Here is a 16,850-nt window from a genome sequence, read left to right as displayed (position 1 = left end):
ATCTTATGTGCCCCTCGAAGTCACAAAACTTTTGTCTGAAACATTTTTCTTTAAAATGTCGCGTTTACGAAAAAATCGGGTGAGACGGGTTGTCTGGGACACCCTGTATATATATATATATAGTATATATGCGTGTGTGTGTGTGTGTGTGTGTGTGTCGGTTTTATAACGTTTTTCGACATTGTCCGATCCCCACACGCATATACTTGTGGTATGCATGCAAATTATACACAAGTATATGTCCTACAATTTAACGCTAATTCCGAACGACAGTTTGAGTGAGGTTTTCGTGGCAAAGATACTCTCGATGGATTACCAGTCTATCGGAAAGAAGACATGAACGTATGAAAATATTTTGGTTCTACCGATAGGCGAACTTATGGCCTCTAGTATAGCAGCCCAGTGTGCTGTCGTGCTACGCTATTCTCATACTCATCAGTTATTGTTATAAATGTTTAAAAAATTATATTTGTCATTAAAGAATTATAATAACAAGAAACTTGATTTTTATGGCATAATAATTTTTAGAGAAAGTCAAGGGTGCCGATATAAACAACATCGCTAAGAGCAAAGGTGGTGGCTCTTGCACTGCTGCCGCCTTCTTGAAGGAATTCATCAGCCAAGATATACCATGGATGCATCTGGATATAGCAGGCGTCATGGGTCCTGCCCACGATGAATTACCATATATCTCAGCTGGAATGACTGGTCGCCCAACGCGTACACTTATACAATTTTTGCAAGCACTGTGTTAAGATCTAATAAGATTACATATTTCACAAATTTTATATGTTTGTATATGTGAGTGCGCTTGTGCGCGCGTATATTTGTTTGTGGGTTTGCGCACATATGTGTGTGTTTGCGGATATGCGCATTCATTCTTAAAGAGAAAATAATGTATATAGATATATATATTGAGAAACCGTGCCTAATATGAAGAGGGTTGTATTAAACAGTGTAAAAATATAACTTCGAACAACAATGTTTAGTAATGTTACTGAATATAAAAATGCTTGCTACAGTTGAGTAGCAACAATTCAACAGTTTGATAAGAGTTTAATAGCTAGGTTGTAATCCTAGCTCAATAATATTAATACTAATATCAGTAGTATTTCATAGTAACACTTAATATCGATGATATTAAATTAACGTTTATCTATTTGAATGCAGAGTAATTAACAACCTAAACCATGGTACACGATATTTATCTTCGTGCTGGATTTAGTTAAATCTAGTAACATATCAGAAATGCTGCATTTTGATTGGTATATTTCTGGTATATTTTCTGGTCTATATCTGGTATGTCAGAGTTTGTCCGATAACTATCGGGACTGATTTTTTACGGCCAATAGGAAAGGATGGAGGGCGGGATCGGTGGTGGGGGATGTCATGTGAGCTAGGTGACCCGACTTAGTTGCCTCCGAGCCTTTGGAATGTCTGGATCGCGCCTGAAGTGAAAGTGTGTTTAGTGCTCGCGTCGAGAGTCAAGATACAGCGAGCAATCGAGCAGCGTTGTGTCATCAAATTTTACGCAGAAGTTCTCGAACGTTTGAGGATTAAGGTCCGCCGTGTCCGAAGGGAGATCGCCAATACCTGGTTGCTCCATCACGACAATGCGCCAGGTCACACGTCGCTAATTGTGAGGGAGTCACTGACTAAACACAACGTGGCAACGGTGTCCCAACTATCCTACAGTCCAAGTGGTTCTCCCCGACTTCTTTTTGTTCCCGGATCAAAAGGATCAAAAGGAGCTTGTAAGGACATCGTTTCGGGACGATTGAGGCAGTCCAAGCGGCTTCGACGGGATGCTTGAACAGTCTTTCGGTTGCTGATTTCTAGGAGGCGTATGAAGAGTGGAAAAAGCACTGGTAGCGGTGTATTGATGCAGGACAGTAATATTTTGAAGAATATTAACTCACTGTACATATATCTTCAATAAAATAATTTTATTTTTAATTTTAATAAAATAATTTTTATTACTTTAGCCCCGATATTTATTGGACAAACCCTGTATATTATGTGTATCGCAAGCTTAAAACTTAACTGAATATATTTTGTGTTGCGCCGATTTTGCATAACTTTTTAATCTGTTTATTAAAATTGTTAAAATAAGAATATTTGTTTTGTTCTAGAAAATATTTTGTACGTTACCTGTTTTTTTTAACCATAATAATTCTTGTAAATCTTATACATTTTTATATAAATATATAAGGGTGTTTTATTTTATTTATCCGAGGCTAATACCTTAGAAGGAAATCATCCTAGCGAAAAATGGTTAACATAAGATTTTATGATTTAAGGAGGCTCTTAACCAAAATGAAATATGAGATATCACCATAAAATTGAAATGTGTTGCATAGTTAGTCAATTCAAACCTCTTCCCAAAATTTGAGCATAGGTTGCCGGCCAAATTTTGGAAAAAATCGATGTCGCAATTTTTAACATAGGCCTTTTGGAAGAGTACGAAAATTTCACTGGAAGTGACTTGTTTTGTCTGCAAGAATGTGGGCCAGATAAACAAAAAACTGAGAGTTGGTATTTCGAGTATTGATTTTTTTAATGATGTCAAGAAAAATGCATGTTGCCGATGAGTTTAAAAAGATATCGATGTACGTTTCGTAGGTTAGATTAGACACCGACTCGCGCGCAGCATTCAAGAAGGCGCGCGAAATTTAAATTATATTTCTAAGTAAATAATCATTTATAATTTTATTATTATTTATTTGTAACGCTGTATTAAACAAATACACATAATATATGAACATTATTATTATTTAGAACAATATATGACAAGAATTTACATTGGACTACTTTTTTGACTAGTAAAAATACTATATATTTTTTCTAATACTTTTTTGTTGTTTGTAACACGCGGTTTCCTTTCAACATTTTACGACAACAATACGCGTAATTCATCTATCCCGCTTTTCGTATAAGTATCTTGCAATATTATTTTATTAAAACCTACTTTAGACACTCTATCAATCATTAGACTAGAAATGATGTTTTTATATTCCTGTAACATTGTCTTATTTTGTAATTCAATAATTCTGTTATTTTCTTTTTGTTGAATAAAATAAGTATTTCTTGCATATTCTGCGATAGTTAATTCAGTAATGTTTAATTTTTGCATGATTTTTTTAAATACTGCTACGTCCTCTGTAGCATCGTGCAATTTATTGGGATTGATGTCAGATAAAAAATCTGTTGCTAGGTTTTGTATAGAAAGCTTTTTTTTCTCTTGCATCCTTTCAGGAAGATTTTTTTTGCGATTTTCAGTGAATCAGCAAAACCTTTAACAACGGAAGAAAATTCTTTTGCTAATCCTACTTCCTCAAACAGTTTCATGATTCTCTGTGCATCAAATCTAAAAATGAATACAAATATATGTAATTGATTGATAACATGAGTGCATAATGTTAAATAGATGGCAAAAAACTATATGTATGCTAACTTAAAACAGTTATGTGCAACTAAAATACATTGGTTGTATTTTTGTAGAAATGAAATTAATTGTAGTACAGCTTCATCAACAGATGTTATTAATTTTTTGTCTCGTAAAAATAATTCACCGGAAACAACATGTAAACCTATTACAGCTGAAGCACTTTTAGAGATATTTTGAGTGGGCGAGATGTAAACAGAAAATTCTGCGTCATTGGTAAGCGCTGCTATCTGAAAAAATAATTAATATGTATATATTATTATTATATATATATTACTATACAGGGTGTCCCAGACCACCCGTCTCACCCGATTTTTTCGTAAACGCGACATTTTAAAGAAAAATGTTTCAGACAAAAGTTTTGTGACTTCGAGGGGCACATAAGATGGTGTCATTGGTTTGACCTTGGATAGTCGTTTGAAGATCACGTGAAGGTCACCTTTAATTTCTTAAATGGAAACCCCCATTTTTCAATGCATATTCTTGTAGCTTACCTCGAGAGCTTTCCAAAACGCTATAATGAAACGTTTTTTTAATCAGTACTTTTCGAGTTATGAGGGTTGAAAGTTACGGTACCGCCGGCATTAGCATTACCCAAGGTGGAGGTTGCACGGTCGGATTTACACCTCTTTGTGTGTTTGTGTGTGTGAATGTATGTGTGTCAACAGAGATAAGGACTCCACGGTTCGTCACTCCCGTAGTATTTATCGACTCCAAACCCTCTCTGCTGTACGCGCGCGCGCGCGCGCGCGCGTGTGTGTGTGTGTGTGTGTGTGTGGCTGATGTTATTAGGCCTGGTGTTCGAAATGTCCACCGTTTGCTTCAATGCAAGCAAGTACTCTTTTCTCGAAATTATTTGTTGCATGAAGAATTTCATCAACATGTAGAGAACGAATAGCGAGACGTATTCTACGAATCATATCATCTCTTGTCGTAGGGCGTTCGCGGTATACCAGATCTTTTAGTCTTCCCCACAAATAGTAATCGAGAACAGAGAGGTCCGGTGATCGTGGTGGCCAATGATGTGGGCCATATTTTCCTATCCATTTATCTGGAAACATTCTGGACATTTTGAGAATTTTGTTACACCTTACGTGACAGTATCAGACATGTCATACATCACGACTGGATAATGCTAATGCCGGCGGTACCGTAAATTTCAACCCTCATAACTCGAAAAGTACTAATTAAAAAAACGTTTCATTGTAGCGTTTTGGAAAGCTCTCGAGGTAAGCTACAAGAATATGCATTGAAAAATGGGGGTTTCCATTTAAGAAATTAAAGGTGACTTTCACGTGATCTTCAAACGACTATCCAAAGTCAAACCAATGACACCATCTTATGTGCCCCTCGAAGTCACAAAACTTTTGTCTGAAACATTTTTCTTTAAAATGTCGCGTTTACGAAAAAATCGAGTGAGACAGGTGGTCTGGGACACCCTGTATATATTTAAATTATAATACCGTATATAGTACAGTTTAATGGTACCTGCAAGATTTCATCTCATTTTGCAAAACTAGCTGTTTCCAAATCAAAAATAACGATTTGGCATTGGGAAAAATCAACTGTTGAAGTGACTTCACGATTTTCGTGAATTCGTGGAAACTCGTACATAGCAACACCACTTTGATAGGTGACACCTTCTTTTCGGGTACTACTTGTAGTTTTTCTCGACCTATTTTTTTTCAACAATAGCTTCTGCCTTTTAAATTTTACATCATTTTTTCTTACTTTATGTAGTTCTTTTTTTTTATTTTTTGATTCACGGTAACTTGCTGATTTTTTGCCAGGTGATAATTGTAAATTTTTATAAACATCATTTACATAAAATGATCCGATGTTTTTTTGGCAAACCGCTGCACCTACTCGAAAACTAAGAGATTCTGAACCAGCGTAGTGCCTAGTTTTCGGGTTTTTAGAAGCTACTACGTTGTTCAAAAACTCGTTTCCTTGAGAAGAACCACATTGGGCAAGCTTATCGGCACAGTCTACGTAGCGACTAAAAATTTGAGTCAGTGTTAAGCAAAGATCTGGATTGTTCAGTGGTTTACCGTTAGGTGAATTTTTATGAATGTGTGGATCATTTTGCGTATTTGCAGCATCACACCAGTCGCCACATGTAATATGTTCCCCAAAAAAGCATGTGGAACAACCGATTGCAATGCGTTTCTAATCTTCCCTGCATCATTTCGATTTTGTTTAACGCAATAAGCAAAGTTTTTTGAAAAATAAGGAATCAACATACGAGGCACTTTCACTGCATATAATGCATTATTAAAATTTTTTAGCACGTGGTTCCAATCTAAGCATTTATTGACCTCATGAGAAGCCAATTTTCGAACAATGCCATCGTACTTGAGTCATCGTCTCCAACTAAAACATTAACATCAACATTTTCTTTTTCGAAAAGAGGATTTTTCGTAACCATTTCGATTGCCATATCTGACTCCATCGCTTTGGCGGAGCCTTGGAAGTTTAATCTACAATCGTGGTCTTCTTTAGCATGACCTATTTTGCACAAGCGACAATCTTCGTTTCTTATAGCATAAGATAGAATTTTACCCGAGTTGCAACCTATTAATGTCGCGTGACCTGTAATTTTTACATTATTTTGTCAATTTTTATTTTATTTTATTTTTTTTTGAAAACTATTACCCTATTAAATCAAAATTATGTAAATTATTGTCGTTAATTATATAAACATTTATGCTGAATATTGCTAAAATTAAACTCAGTAAAGTAACAGTTACCCGATAAACTATTATAAGCTCGTTCATTACCCCTCTTTTGCCATGCACCATCAAATGATGCTTTCAAATAAACTTTATTTTCTAACGATGACGACTCTTCACAACTCTCTGCGTCCATTCTATATTTCAAAGTAAAATAAAAGAAAAAAAAAATTATGTCAGGTAAAATGCTAGATTCATATAAAAAGAATGTATTAAGAAATAATTTTTTTCTTTTTATTACAGTTTATTATTGAATTCATAAATGGCAATAATGCTATACATACAATGTGTAAAAAATAATTTTTGTTGTTCATTATAAATTATCATGACGTATATTAACGTTGTATAAAAAAATTAAAACTAATCTTTTATTTACTTAAAAATTAAAAAAAAATTAAAGTATAAATCAATAAATCATTAAAGAAATTACTAAGATGCACGATTCAAGTTATGTAATATTTTACAAATGCTTAAAAAATTCATAAAAATCAATAAATCATAAAAAAAAATTAATCGAAATATTCATACCATCTACCCGATGGTATAAATATTCATACCATCCACCCGATGGTATGAATATGTATATACATACAATAATTACTCTAAACTTACAAAACACTTTCTTTTGCTACTTTTACAGTTAATTTTTTTTCCAATTGAATACTTTTCAAGCATGATCCTTCAGCAACTTCTTCTATTGCTTTACCAACTACGCGTTCGTGGATTTTGATTGTTTTGGGTCCAATTGAAGGAACATCCATAGAAGTCAACAAAGAATTCACATGGGTTTCTCCGATCCCAGCATCGATCATTCCTTAAAATAAATATTATATTTAATACTCTATTAGTTTTGCAGAAAAAATTTTAATTTAATTTATACCCAGTGCTGCTTTTGTGTTGACAATGAATCCACCCTTTTCAGAAAGTCTTTTATCAGTGCTGACAAAAACTTCTTTTTCACACTGCATACATTTTACTTTGAAAATACTTGCTAAACCATATCTTTTTTCACTGAGTATGTTATTGATGGATAGTGGAATTTTATAGTCGCGGCACCATAATTGTTGTCCAAGTACGATCAGATTAACAATTCTACGAGCTCCCAAAGACTCTATTTCAGTAAAACACTCTGGTGGTTTGTTTACCTTTAAAAATAAATACTTCATTAGTTTTCAGACAATATATTATTTATTTTTATAAGATTCAGTTGAGATAAACTGCAATAATAAAAGTTCAAGTTGATTATGTTATATTGATATTAACCTCATTAACACGTACTGCTTGTTCCCTGCACCTATTAATAATTGCGACATAGTTGTTTTCTCGAGCACTTACAACTTTATTTTTGGCAAATTGTCCTTTCTTTTTTCCTCTGAGCATTCTGATGTTATGTCTTTCTTTTGGTTTATTTCGATCCATTGTAAAAAAAACTCGCTTTTGCAAAACAGTAAATACAACCTCAAATGTCGACTCGTAGCTCGGAGCAGACGGTTGCCCGCGCGTACTGCGCCTAATTTCCGCTCCAGTACTGACGTAATCAAGTTGTTTCTTGAAAAAGTTTTTAATTTGTATAAAATGAACGCGATTTATATACGTAGGCTGTCTAAAAATCCTTTTTTATTTATTTATTGATTGTTATGGCAATTTCACTGCAGTTCTTTAATATTAATTTGTCGGTTGCTATATTGACTAGAGTGGCTGGTTAAGAGCCTCCTTAAAGGAGGACATGAGATAATAACCTTAGTCTTATCAGAGATGATGTTGTTCAAGGTTATTTCAATGTCAATTTTATCTTTTTAAACAATAGCACTTATTTTTGTTTCGTTTTGTGATTTATATATTTCAATTGAACATTTTTTATATCTTGACATTCTATTGTAAAACTAGTAATTGTTGAGATATTCATATTCAAAAAGTGAAGATTCGTGATTTTAGCTCAGATCAAAGTCAATTTTATAAAAAAAAATAAGAACTATGTTTTATTGTATTTTTGGATTTATTTAATCAAAATAAATGTTTTTGGTATCTTAATCATTTGTTTACAAAATCAATAGTATATAAGATATTTGGGCTTAGAAGATCAAAGATTGATTTGGCCACTGAAGGCAAGACCGACGATTGATCTGGCCAGTGAATGCAAGACCGACGATTGATCCAATCAATGAAAACAAAATTGATCGACTCCGTAGAGTTACATCTAAGTCACATGGAGTCTATATTTTTGGTCTACAATAAATGCTATACCACCATCCTGTCAAATACATAGTTGCAACCGTTTCTCGAATGCATCAACTGTTTTTCTAAGAACGTTGGCTAGTATATTTCTACACGCTCGTCTGATGTGGTCTTTTATATCCTCAGCTGTAGTAGGTGCGGTCTTGCGAACAATATTTTTTAAATAATCCTATTATATAGAAAATGATCTTACCTGTGGTCTTGTAAACAATATTTTTTAAATGACCCTATTATATAGAAAAAATGTATTAATGTTAGATCTGAGGTGATCTGATCTGGGTGGCCATACTATATGATTACCTATTATGATTACCTTGTCCAATTCAGCGGCGTAGATAAGTTAAATTTAAAAAGTCCTTTACAAGGCGTACATTGTTTTATTGTAACCACATATATTAGTTATCTATATTTTCATCGACTTTTAACATTTTAAACTTTAACATTTTTGGCAACACATCTCATAGCATATGTAAATATGATTCTGCTGTAACATTTCCATAAAAAAGTAGGTTCCAACAATATAATCATCTAAAATACTACGCCAAATTATCACCTTCTATTGATGTTGATTGTCTACATGACGAACCTAAGATTGATATCATAAAATTGATATCAAAATAATAATGGTTATTATGCCAATTCAGTTCTCCATTGTTCTTAAATGCAGCTTAGTTACTAAACATACATGAAAAAAACACGAAAATAATGTAGGATGGAGCTGAATTTGAGCTAAAGCCCACTTGCAGAGTATAATATAAAGAACTTTATCATTAACAGAAAGTTCCTGATTAAGTGAAATGTGATAAGGATGAATGTGATTGGCACGTAAAATTTTATTTATAGTCGCAGAAGATACATTTAATTCATGATTGATTTGACATTAGCTAATGTGTGGACTATTATTCCTAATATAGTTATGATAATAGCATCGTCAATATTTAATGGTTTTTTTTAGAACGTTTGCATCTCATCTCTTTTCTACGCGCTTTAACTATTAAATGCAAAATTGCTCGGAATGTCATTTATCCGGATACTTATCTTGATATTGCTTTTATAGCATTATTATCAGCGAGCTACAGCTCTAAAATTATTATAAATACTGATCATGTCAACAATTTCTGAGGGAGATAATCTGCCATGTTAATAATGACACAATTAACGAAAGGATATAAAATGAATTCACCCTAATAAACAAACGAATTGATCAAATTGTCGCAGTAAGAGCCAACTCGAGTTGATTTTAACTAGAGTTTAAAAGACAATTCTGTGAATGAGAGCTTAGCGATTAATAAAAGTGTTTTCTAGTAATAGTCTACATTGAAAAAATGGATATACTGATTGCTTCTTTACTCCGAAACAAAACTATCCGGCGATCCTTTGAATACTTCACACCAATGTTGGGAAGATTTTTTTCCACAAGAATTCGTGCGCATGCGTCAACTTATGTCATGAATGGAGCTACTTGACAAATTCGCGCCTAAATATAATATTGTGGGTTTCTATGGAGCTCGAACCAAATGTTTTGCATTTCTCTTTTTTTCATATAAAAAATAATATTGAAAATATTTTAATTGTCTTCATCTCGTTTCAGCGTACTAAATTAATATTACCCCATAGCTGACACACGGGGTTAAAAGTACACCAGAGTGTTTTTGAACGCAAATTTTTCATAGTTGCACGCCAAATTTGGTTCTGTGGCGTCACCTAGTATTAGTCGAGGCTTGACCCAATATTGATAAATAAAACAATTATACACATTTTTTCTTGCTAGGGTCCAAAATACCCTCTATAGTACGTACGTTATTATTTTGACGTGTGTCACCTAAGGGTTAATCAATGAATTTTTTTATAAAAACGTTTCCTTCCTTTATTTTATCAGCACATATACGTTATTTTATAGCCACATACGTTTTCTTATATTGTGCAAAGTATAGTTTTATAAGAACTTAATATTAATATATTAATATTTTTGACAATACATAACTAAATTTATACATAACATTATGCGATTGATATGTTTTTTCCTGTATAAATCATGTGCAATCATTATCGTAAATATGAAATCTATACTTATTATCTTCACGTATTAAATCAATTCCTTTAATGTTTATTATGTACTGCAATAAATAACATATATTATCTATGTTTCATAATTAACGATTTATATTATTTTACTTGTTAATAATAATAGCAAACGACAGTATTTTGAATTATAATTGTGATAATATGAACAATATATAATTTCTAATACGGTTGTTGATGCATTATGGAAATGCAAAATGAATAGAAATATATACATGAGACTGATTTTAAAAATATGTACAGAAAAAGAAAAATGAATGTAAAGGATTTCTGATACAACTATCCGCTCATAATCGAATTCGGTGTAACTGAAACCATTAATATTTAATATTTTTCAAATAGGAAATATACGATAGAAGTAGGAAGAAGAAATAGTATACAGTATTATGCAGTTTATAAATATAAATGATAAAAATTATTAGAATTATGCATCTACAGCCGACTAATAACATGAATATAACATGAAAACAAACATTTGTTGTTAAGGTAAGGGAAACTGTAGGAAACTTTACCAATATTCACAATAAATAACATTTTACAAGGCGAAAAATATAAAATATGTAATACTAATTAACAAAGAAATATATATTTATATTTAGCGAGTTAGAGTAGTGGAATGAGAAGGTACCCGCTGTTACGTTCTAGAAGAGAACGCAATGACCATACTCGCGAACGTGAGTCCCAAACGTACCTGTATGTCAGCGAAGCAGGTCAGAGACCGGAAGAGTCGCTTTACTCTGACACGGACGTACGGAGGGTGATCCTAATTTAGGTCAAAGTACTTAAACCCTTTACTTGGGACCGTGAGCGAAATAACTGAAGATAGGGTAGTGAACGCGCGAAGGTTTTTGAATAAAATAAAATATAAGTTGACTAACAATTTCAGAGTTTATTATATCAACAACAGGTAGTAGTTAACAAAGTAAGTTATAAGTAAAACGATGAATGATTAAGAAATTTATAACGGTGTAAACATTTTATTAGTACAATTTTATCGACATAAATGGTACATTAAACCGCGTGTGTGAATGTGCATGTATGTGTAAGTATATGTGTGGGATTTTATGGGGGAAATAATGAGTTAGGGGTAGGAGGGTCTGATGAGAGAATAGGAAATATACGGTAGAAGTAGGATGAAGAAATATTATACAGTATTATACAGTTTATAAATATAAATGATAAAAATTATTATCGGACGAAAATATATCGAACGAAATTGATGAGGCAGGGGACAGTGTTGTATACACAACCACGAGACATGTCGATTGCCGTAAACAAATGAAGGTCATGATCGCAGGTCAAATTAATCACGATTACGAGACGTAACCTTGCAAAGATGCAACTCTGCACTCTTTCGAGTGCAATACCGGAATTAAGATGGTCCGCGTCCACACCCAAGCAACGTTGACGCATCAAAACTATCCCCTCCCCCTGATTAGGATACTGGAGGAGAATAAAAAGGACTCGAGACCCAGCTCAGGAGACGACTCTAAATTTTCAGTTTCCGGGTACTGACACACTGTCGGTCAAGCACGGAATATTGTATCGGGCGGGAACAGAATAAAGACAAGTTCATTTTTTGAAAGAGGAATAATTTATTGTCACTACCGCGACGAGCATCCCACACTATTCGCGTCGACTCGACTCACACAACAAATTGGTGGCAGCGGGATCACGCCCTCCATCTACAGCCTGCAACAGAACAAGAGGAAGGCATATGAAAAAGCAATTGCAAGTAGCAGATTAGTGTGCAATAAATCTTGAGACAATCAAATAAGAAGAAACACTACGTGGCAGCCAAGAAGGAACAGACGTCGTAGCTACGACCACCGACGTAAGCCAACCACGATAGCAGAGGAGGCAACGAAGCAGCAAAAGCAGCAGAAACGACCTACCTGAGCGTAGCGACAAGCGCCAAACTCAACACCGGACAACCGGAGCACCGATAACGGATCGTGCGAGAACGCGATAGCGCGATATGCTAATATGTATTAATGTAAGTCTTAACCTAAAACACACAAGCGTATACCCGTTCCTACACAAGCGATAAACCAATTCGTTCGTTTGAATGTTCGAAGGCACTGCGTAATATACCGCGTAATCCTTGCCAAAACTGATCTTGGCTATTTAGCGAACCTGCGGCGAATATAATAAGACAGTCAGCCGAACTAGTGAACCAAAATTTCGATAGCGTAATAGATAACACCGCGCAAAGTATACGAGAAGGATTACAAAACACGTTAATCGTACTTGATAGTTTAAATGGAGAGCAACCCCTGATACATATTGTAACCGAACGCGAATTTTCATTTAATAAAATCGATAACAGTATTTTACCAGCTGTAACTTCACGCGTTAAGAAACAAACAGACTTGCCGAGTAACAGCATCATTACTGATGTGTCAGGCAGAGGAAAATTTTCTTTAACTTCATATGACGAAAGCGTTTTCGACCTGAACGAATCACTTGATAACTTAAATATGGACAGGCATATAGAGCAGGATGTACCGTATATTGATCCCGCAATAGACGAAGAAATTAGTAGGTTACGAACCATTGTCGCATATTATACGAACGGTAGCATAGAGGAAAATCCTTTAACTAGAGGCAGCAGGGAAGGAGAACGCGAATCTCCAGTAGAGGTTGTATTGAGTCAAATATAAAACCTCACTACATACGTAACCAAACTAAACGAGAAAGTTAACATACTGCAACATACTGCAACGCAAAAAGATTCATCAATCTACAAAAGCTCACTGCGACGGGGCACTGGGACCAAGGCAGAACATATACAAATATACACGACCTTCTCTTGGAAGATAATTTCGCATTGAATTCATTCATAACCGACACCAACAGACGGCAGATAAAGGAAGCCAGAGACTTAATACCGACCTTTGATGGCACAAATGAAGAAAGTCTCAAAGAATTTTTGCACGCTTGCAATTATGCTTACGGTCTAACACATACTTCAGAAGAAATTGCATTAACTAAAGCAATAATCTATACGAAACTAAAAGGACAGACCATGGCGGAGATGGAGAACCGGAATGTAACGACCTACCGACAATTGGCATGAAGGAAACACTAGAGGCCTGTTATTCGCGAAAAAGGTCGACTACACACTTACAACGCGAATTTAATTTTTTTACATCAGAAGCCTGAAGAAGAAGCGCGGGTCTACAGAAATAGGATCGATAAACTAGCGACAGAATTATACGAGTGAGCCACTGACGGTACAATATATACCCTGGCAGAAAAGAGAACTCTTCACGAATATATTAAATCACAAGCACTAATTAATTTCCAATTTGGTTTGAATGAGAAGCTGCAAACCATAGTGCAATCCCGTGCTCCCACCACGCTAGCTGAAACTATTACCGGAGCAATGGAGGAAGAAAAGGTAAAGGAGTTAAATAACTATTACAATAATCGCAAATTTGCAACGCCATGTAACAGTCGACCGACGACATTTCCGCGCGTTCGAGAACGTTAGACCTCCCACGTGTCACAAATGCGGATAAACAGGACATCAAGAGAAAGATTATCGTATCCGCCGATACGCGAACCGATATACTGCCGAAAATAAGCTAACATCCCCGCGTAAACGCGACGAGAAAATATTGCATATACTGCCTGAAAGTAGGGCATACCCGCGAAGAATGTTGGAAGCTGCATGGGAAGCCAGTCGAATGCCTTTCTGCATTTATTTTTAAACGCTGTGAAGGGCATTGAAACACAAGCACCGCCTCAACTGATAGGTGTGGAATAAACTGTGGAGACGCTCCTAACGACAATGAAAGCAGAAACGAGAAGTAAAAAAGAGTTAACAGAACGTAAAGCGCTCGAGAATTACAGATCAATCAAGTGAAAAAAACTAATCAAACACACGGGATTGGACTTAGTAATACTCCCGATATACGAAGCCAGACAGGGAAAGGTACCGCTTTTACTTGATGCCGGATCGTCAATTAGTTTTGTAAAAGTGCGGACTTTAAAGGGAGAAACTCCCGTAATTACGGAATATTAGGAGTCGATTTCCTGTAGATGCATAACGCGACCTGCAACTATCAAAGCGAGAAACAAGATTTTCGGAAGAAAATTTGGATTTATTGCCCTACCGAACATATCAGTTATTTGCTCGGAAGCGAAGCGATAATACAGGCAACAACAAATATAAATTCAGTAGGGATCGTTACTGCTGAAGAAGGAAAACCTGAAATTTTTATTGGAAATTGCCCAGTAACTCCAAACAATTACACATACAAGGTTTGTTCAAAAAGTATCACGAATTTTGTTTTTTCAAAAATTATTTATTTATTCATGAATATCTATTTTGTCCCCTTCAAAGTAATCCCCACCAGATATTATACACTTGTGCCAACGTTTTCTCCAATCCTCGAAGCACTTCAAAAAATCATTTTTTGTGATTTTGTTCAGCTCCTCCTTCGATGCCGTCTTTATCTCCTCAATCGTAGCGTAACGTCGTCCTTTCATGTGCCTCTTCAGTTTCGGAAATAAGAAAAAGTCACAGGGGGTCAGGTCTGGGGAATACGGTGGCTGCGGCATCATTAGTGTGTTGTTTTTGGCCAAAAATTCGCGCACAAGCAAAATTCGCGCACAAGCAATTTTGGTACGAATTTCGTGGCGACCCGTCTCATGCACAAATCATTAATAAAAATCGAAGTGCGGACCTGCACGAGCCAATCGATATGTTTAGGTCCTCAGCAACTTCTCTAACGGTGATTCGACGATTGGCCAATACTATTTTTTTCACTTCATCAATGTTTTCATCTGTTGTTGACGTGCTCGGGCGTCCGGCACGCTCTTCGTCGTTCACATCTCGGCCCTCTGAGAACATTTTGTACCACCGATAAACGTTGCTTCGGTCCAAGGTAGCTTCACCATATGTCACAGTCAACATTCGGAATGCGTCCGCGCACTTAATTTTGTTTTTCACACAAAATTTGATATAGATTCTTTGATCCATTTTTTGAAATAGGCAAAAATCGAAGACGAGCCAAAACACGTCCAAACAAAACAACTGTCAAAGATAAACTGAATATTCAAAATGGCCGAACTTGTCGGCATAAGTGAGGGACATGAGTACCAACATAACGCCACAAAAAAATCGAAAATCGAATATACGTAATCCGCGGAAATTCAAAATTCGCGATACTTTTTGAACAGACCTCGTATGACGTTAGCATCATAAACACTACGGAGGACGCCATTGAATTAGCCACGCCGTATGTACTATGTAACCTTAGAAGACGTGCCGGACCACAATGAGAAAGGAATAAATCTAATTACGAGACAGAAACATGGTAAGATACCGCAACCGCGAATGGAAAGATTAAAGTAACAATTATGCCTGCAACACCTAAACCATGAAGAACGAAGAACAATATACGCGATTTGTGAAGATTTCAGCGATATATTTACTCTCGAAGGAGACTGTCTCACTCACACTATAACTGTGGGACATCATATTGCTACTCGAAGTCATGCAACACCGGTAAACTTAAAACCGTATCAACTATCCGACAAGCACAAACAGGAAGTGGATCGGCAAGGACGAGAAATGTTCGATGTTGATATCGTTCGTTCTAGTGTCAGCCAGTGAATGCTCCTTTATTAGTAGTGTCAAAGAAAACTGCTGCCACCGGAAAAACCAAATTGCGAGTCGTAATCGATTTCAGAAAACTAAATGATTTAACGGTCGGAGATTCCTTCCCGTTACCCAACATAAACGATATCTTAGACCAACTTGGAAACGCAAAATATTTAACTATTCTAGACTTAGCGTCAGGCTATCATGAAATTTCAATGGAAAAACAAAATAAGCATGAAACAGCCTTTTCGACACCTACGAGACATTTCGAATTCAATCGGATGCTATTTGGATTAAAAAATGCACTAGCAACTTTCCAGTAGCAAATGAATATAGTACTAACTAGACTACAAGGAATAAAATGCCTGGTATATCTGGACGACATAGTCATTTATGAGTCCAGTTTGGAAGACCATAACAAGAAATTAATCTCAATATTACAAATATTGCGCCAAAGTAACTTAAAGTTACAGCCAGACAAGTGTAATTTCCTACGCAAAGAAGTTACATACTTAGGATATATAATTTTAGAAAAAAGAATTTTATTGGATCCATCAAAATTAGACGCAGTACTCGTATATACGTTTCCTGTTCCGAAAAGAGTCAAAGATGTGCAATCATTTATAGGTCTAGCAGGATACTATAGACGATTTATAGAGAATTTTGTTAAAATAGCATGCTTTCTAACAAAATTAACAAAAGTAGAAATACAATTCGAATGGGGACAGGAACAAGAACATGC

General features: G+C 35.3%; 1 protein-coding gene across 1 annotated transcript; it reads right to left on the bottom strand.

The window, feature by feature from the left end:
* Nucleotides 1–6,705: 6,705 nt before the first annotated feature.
* On the bottom strand, nucleotides 6,706–8,693 carry LOC106742804. Its single transcript, XM_014616084.1, has 3 exons — nucleotides 7,441–8,693; nucleotides 7,058–7,322; nucleotides 6,706–6,991 (listed from the first exon to the last, which is right to left on the bottom strand). The coding sequence occupies exons 1-3, from the start codon at nucleotides 7,594–7,596 to the stop codon at nucleotides 6,786–6,788; spliced, it is 627 nt and encodes a 208-aa protein (XP_014471570.1). The 5' UTR covers nucleotides 7,597–8,693; the 3' UTR covers nucleotides 6,706–6,785.
* Nucleotides 8,694–16,850: the final 8,157 nt, after the last annotated feature.

Source organism: Dinoponera quadriceps, unplaced genomic scaffold, assembly GCF_001313825.1.
Source record: "Dinoponera quadriceps isolate SergipeBrazil2010 unplaced genomic scaffold, ASM131382v1 scaffold938, whole genome shotgun sequence".
Lineage (NCBI taxonomy): Eukaryota > Metazoa > Arthropoda > Insecta > Hymenoptera > Formicidae > Dinoponera > Dinoponera quadriceps.
This window is presented reverse-complemented; position numbering and strand designations above follow the sequence as displayed.